The 6,000-nt window shown below is 38.6% G+C and overlaps 1 protein-coding gene across 5 annotated transcripts in view; it reads left to right on the top strand.

The window, feature by feature from the left end:
- The window catches only part of NR1I2 (nuclear receptor subfamily 1 group I member 2), a 60,789-nt gene extending 56,377 nt beyond the window's left edge, over window positions 1-4,412 (top strand). For all 5 annotated transcript variants that reach the window (XM_033940904.1, XM_033940901.1, XM_033940906.1 and 2 more), the window contains one exon: window positions 3,780-4,412. In XM_033940904.1, coding sequence (XP_033796795.1) covers window positions 3,780-3,924 — 145 coding nt within the window. In that variant the 3' untranslated portion in view covers window positions 3,925-4,412. The remainder of the gene's footprint in view (window positions 1-3,779) is intronic.
- Window positions 4,413-6,000: the final 1,588 nt, after the last annotated feature.

Below are 6,000 nucleotides of genomic sequence, written 5' to 3' on the forward strand. Positions count from 1 at the left end.
CTGCTTGATTTTTCACAATTGCAACATAAATATGGTCTGAATAAAAAACAAAGTTATAAGTGGTTGCAATTGAAGCAGGCTATTCAGGTGGGGTTCCCTGAATGGAAATCTTTAAATGATCATTACAGCTTAGAATTCTTATGTTTCCAGGCAGATTTTCTGGGACACCAGGCCGCAAAGTGGTATAAAATTATATCTAATTATTTGAATAAGAAACCAAAAAATGGATTAAGAGATATTTGGAGCATTGAGATTAAGCATCAGATTAATGCATCTCAATGGCCACGTATTTGGTCTTGGAGAATTAAAGGTACGATGTCGGCATCTATTAGGCAAACATGGTTCTTTTTGTTGCATAGAGCATTCTGGACCCCTACTAGATTACAAAAATTAGATTGCTCTAAGTCTAATAGATGCTGGCATTGTAAAATTGAAGTTGGAACTTTAGACCATCTTTTATTTTATTGTCCATGTATTCAGGCATTTTGGATATCAATCTGGGATCAAGTTAACCTAATGATGGAGAGTCATGTGGCATTGTCCTATGACACAGTGGTTTTTGGAATGTGCATGAGGGCTAAATGCCAAATATCTGCAGCAAACAATAAATTACTGATGATTCTTACTGGTGTGGGAATTCAGCAAATAACGACTAATTGGAAAGACTGTTCTAGACTGAATTGTAGTTTTTGGTGGAACTCAGTATGCCATATGTATAAGATGGAAAGATTTCTTGCAGTACAGAGGGGGCATTTTAAAAGGTTTCAGGAGGTGTGGAGGCCATTAATTGAATATTATAATGATTAAGGTTTATTCTTTTTCCTTAGGGGATAATTTGTAGAAATGGGGGTGGGTGGGGGGGATAGGATAATCCAATTAAATAGCGGTATATTTCAACTGATTAATGGATATAAGAAACATGGTATATATGTATGAATAGAAAAGGAAAGCGAGTAAAATTATTGGAAATATGTTGTTATGAAATATTAGGGGATATATGTACTATGATGAGATATATTTGTTGTGCATTAATGTATATAATAAAATGAAAAAAGAGTTTGAGGAAGAAAGGGTGAGGGGAGGGATAGGTTAAAGTATGATTAATTGTATTAAGGAAGAGGGATGTCTAAGTATGCATATGTTTGGATAGATTATTTTATTGATATGGGAAGGGATGGGAGGTGGGTGGGGGGGAATTAAAACATGTATAATAATATTGTGTAAGAATGTCAAGTGAGTTATGTGAATTAATTGTAATAATATTGTACACTTGTTGAGAGAAATAAAAAGGAATAAAGATTAAAAAAAAAAAAAAGAAAGTCATGAGCTAGGAGGCAATGTCTTATTGTGGATTAAGAACTGGTTAAAAAACAGAAGACAAAATATGGTCAGTGGAAGATAATGGGGTTCCAAAGGAAGCAAGATGAAGTGGGTACACACCAGGCAAACAAGATGTGATCAAACCAACTCTTTATTTGCAAAGATACATAAATAGGTTTCAAGACAGGCAGTGTTTCAGCCTGTTTTAATATTTGTAGAGTTGTCTGTCGCTGTAGCGACTTGTTTGTTATATATAACTTTATTTTTTGTATGTAAGTGTGTAACTCGCCCTAGATAAGGGTGGGGATAAATAAATAAAACAAACAAATCAGGAGTCTAGATAATAATTTATCAAAACAATACAATATAAAAACAAACATAATAGAAAATATAAATAAATAAGTAAAATAAAATGAATAAAATCAAGTTTACAGATACAGATACATATTTAAATAACCCATAAAAGACCCAGACATAAAATGAATATTGAAACAAAATGACATAACCATGAATAAAAAATATAAAAGACTCATACATAAACAGTGTTTTAACTGAGAAATGAATAATAAACTATGGCCCTGATTCTGCAAAGTGTGTCTCGCTTTTAGGCAGCTGTAGGCATCCTACAGCTGTCTAATCAGCCAGGATGCATGTTTTTTTTTAAAAAAAAAATGCTCCCCAGGCAGGCCGCCTATATTGAAGGCGCCTCCGGGAGCCTAGAGAAGCCCGCAAGACCGCCTAAGCTCGCCTAAGGGCCTTAGGCGAACCTAGGCGGCCCTACGCGTCTCCCTAGTAGAGGAAGAGACACTTACAATGTAGGCCAGCAAAATGCAACTGCTTTCATTGTATGCTAATAGATCTCATGCATATTCATTGGGGAAATTCTGAAAACCCGACTGGATTCTGGCTCTCGAGGAGGGACTTTGAGACCCCTGATCTATCTCCTTCCCTTTCCCCCTTCCTGAGGTCTGGTATTTCTCTCCTCTCCTTCCCTTCCCTCCTTTCTTCATTTCCCTCTTCTTTCCTTCACTTCCCTGTCATCTTACTCTCTTTCCCTCCCCTCCTCCAGTAATTTAACACATCTCTCTTTCTCTTCCCTCCTCCCTACCATGGTCTAGCATCTCTGTCCTTTCCTTCCTACCTTAGTCTGAAATCTCTAGCTTCTATTTTTCTTCCCCCTCCAGTAGTCCAACATCTCTCTCTTTCTAGGCTGCCAAAGGCAGCGTGTTTACTTCATTCATTTCCCTCTTCTTTCCTTCACTTCCCTGTCATCTTACTCTCTTTCCCTCCCCTCCTCCAGTAATTTAACACATCTCTCCTTCCCTTCCCTCCTCCCTACCATGGTCTAGCATCTCTGTCCTTTCCTTCCCTACCTTAGTCTGGAATCTCTAGCTTCCCCCTCCAGTAGTCCAACATCTCTCTCTTTCTAGGCTGCCAAAGGCAGCGTGTTTACTTCATTCATGCTGCCAGTGGCCCAAAAAGTGAAAGAGCAGCTGTTGGGAAGGAGAGGCATTGTATCCTGGAGGGGATGGAGCCCTGGACAGCTCCACGCAAAACCCAGAAGGTTTCTGTGGGCCACCATTGGCTCTCGGGTCTTACTTTGAAGATCACTGGCCTAGGCAATGTAATCCTTTCAATGAAAAATTTGAAAGAAAAATCACATATGGATGAACTAATCTTTAAAAATGTTACCACTGTATCTTTAATAAAAACTAGCCAAATTATTATTGGCTAATTTAAAACTTATGGACAATCTTATTTGCATGTAAATATGAATATATGTATATGTGTAAATGTGTGCCTGTCTGCATAAACATTTTTTCTGTTTGCCAGTTGGGTTTAACTTGATTTTATTCATTTCATTTTACTTATTTGTCTATTTATATTTTTTATTTATCCTACTTGTTTATTCATTTTTATGTTGTATTGTTTGGATGGATATTATCTGGACCCCTGATGAATGCTTTCTGAATCCTTTTTGTGTATTTCTGCAAATAAAGAGCTGGTTTGATTTGTATACCTTTCGTTTGCCTGGTGTGTTCCCACTTCATCTTGCTTCCTTTGATACTGTGGATTTTCAAAAGGCATTTGACAAAGTACCTTATGAGGGTTGAATTGAGAGAGTTTTCAGTGGTTGAAGCACTATCATGCTGTTATCAAAGTGGTTGGTTGGTTCCTGTTGAAGACTGCCTATATTATTTTGTGGGAACATGGACACAGGGTTTAGAGGCTGGGACAATTGACTAAACTTGTAGTCAATTGTCAAAGTGTTCTGTCCTGTTAAATGACAAAAATTATTGCAAGTCTTAAATAGATACAAGGTATCAATTTGCATTTTTACAGGAAACCCATTTGGACTCTGAGGTCCTAGAGGCCATATATCTGTAGCAGATTAATATGAATATATTGGACACATAACACCAGGGCTTGACTCTTTCCACTTCTCTGCTTAATTTTAGGTTGCTTTTCCCGAAGATCATGGCACTCTTGACAGAGATTAGAAGTATGAATAATGAATTCTGTAAACAGGTTCTCCAGATCCAAGCCATCCAGCCAGATGTCACGCCACTCATGATGGAAGTGTTTAGTATGGCTGGGGATTAAATTGCTCTTCACTCCCTTATTCACTGGCTTTTGCACTTAAAAACACTAGCAAAAAACTAAAAAGAGCTAAACACAATCTCCACTGCTGCTTCTCCCAAATACAAGGAAGAATATTTTTAAGGCCTATCTTGAAAACAGCAGGAGCAGTTAGTAGTGAAAGACAGTAGGCCTGAAGTTCCATCACTAGGATCAATAGATCTGATAAAGGTCCTGCAATAAAGCAGTTGAATTGGACGTCTTATCCTATCTCCTGGACATAAAAATGGCAAGAGCCTGATAGGGGAGGAGGGGCCTTTTTTTCACTGTGAATGTATAGTATAAGATCTGCCTTTAGGATGTGATTACATACCTCTGAAGACTGTCTCTAGCCTTTAAAGACAGGTTATAATGTGATCTCTTTGACACCATAAACTGTCTTAGAACTATTTTCTATTCACAACATATATTTTTGCAATTAAAGAAATTATAACAGATATGCTTTGACAGGACTTTGTAGTTTGTCCCTTCATTTTTGGATGTGACTAGGTAGCCAAATTCTGATGCATCCACTCAGAAATCAATGAAGAAAATACACATGGATATCACTTAGGCACTTTGTCTGATGTTACAATTGACATCGCTGCTGTTCTGTTCTCCGATACCACCAGTAGGAAAGAAAGGCTGCGAACTGAGATTTTCATGTACTAACTAGCATAGTCTCAGGGTCTGGTCATGCTCTGCCAGTAATGGGGATTTGTGAGTTCCCGTAATGATCTGACTTTGTTGTTAGGTGGAACATGATCATGGAACAAGGACCTCGTCGAATTTCATTCATCGCAAGGATCATGGTTTCTGGTTCTTGCAGAGCAAGGAATGAAAATAAGACTTGCTTTTAAGCTCAGTGACAGCATTCATCTTGGTTACACTGGTTTTATTCTAAGTTGTAATTACGTTGATAACACTGGCCAACACTCAGTTTGGTGCCTCAAATATTAGACCTGTCTCTGGGTATATTTGACCTGCTGATTCCAAAAATGGCACAAATTTTCTCTTATCAGCTCTGGTTTTTGAGGTACAGAACATGTGCCATATACCACTCTTCACTCTGCTCACCCATTAAAAAAAATCAGGATATTTTAATGTAGTGTTTAAATTAATATCTTTTAAGCATGAAGAAAACATATTAAAAATTGAAACAAAAGCATACAACATGAAAATCTACTTATTTCATACCGAAAGCACAAGTTTATGATACAAACCTTCCAGTCATTCGACACACAAGCAGTTCCTTTTGTAAGACATAAGAACATAAGAATTGCCACTGCTGGGTCAGACCAGTGGTCCATCGTGCCCAGCAGTCCGCTCACACGGTGACCCTTAGATCAATGACCAGTGCCCTAACTGAGACTAGCCTTACCTGCATACGTTCTGGTTCAGCAGGAACTTGTCTAACTTTATCTTGAATCCTTGGAGAGTGTTTTTCCCTATAACAGCCTCCGGAAGAGCATTCCAGATCTCCACCATTCTCTGGGTGAAGAAGAACTTCCATATATTTGTACAGAATCTATCCTCTTTCAACTTTAGAGAGTGCCCTCTCATTCTCCCTATCTTGGAGAGGGTGAACAATCTGTCTTTATCTGCTAAGTCTATTCCCTTCAGTATTTTGAATGTTTCGATCATGTCCCCTCTCAGTCTCCTCTTTTCAAGGGAGAAGAGACCCAGTTTCTCCAATCTCTCACTGTACGGCAACTCCTCCAGCCCCTTGACCATTTTAGTCGCTCTTCAGACCCTTTCAAGTAGAACCATGTCCTTTTTCATATATGGTGACCAGTGCTGGATGCAGTACTCCAGGTTAGGGCGCACCATGGTCCGCTACAGTGGCATGATAACCTTCTCCAATCTGTTCGTGATACCCTACTTTTTCATTCTTAGCATTCTGTTTGCCCTTTTCGCCACCACCACACATTGCGCGGACAGCTTCATCGACTTGTCGATCAAAACTCCCAAATCTTTTTCCTGGGAGGTCTCTCTAAGTACCGCCCCGGACATCCTGTATTCATGCATGAGATTTTTGTTACCGACATGCATCACTTTACA

This window comes from Geotrypetes seraphini, chromosome 4, assembly GCF_902459505.1.
Source record: "Geotrypetes seraphini chromosome 4, aGeoSer1.1, whole genome shotgun sequence".
Taxonomy (NCBI): Eukaryota; Metazoa; Chordata; class Amphibia; order Gymnophiona; family Dermophiidae; genus Geotrypetes; species Geotrypetes seraphini.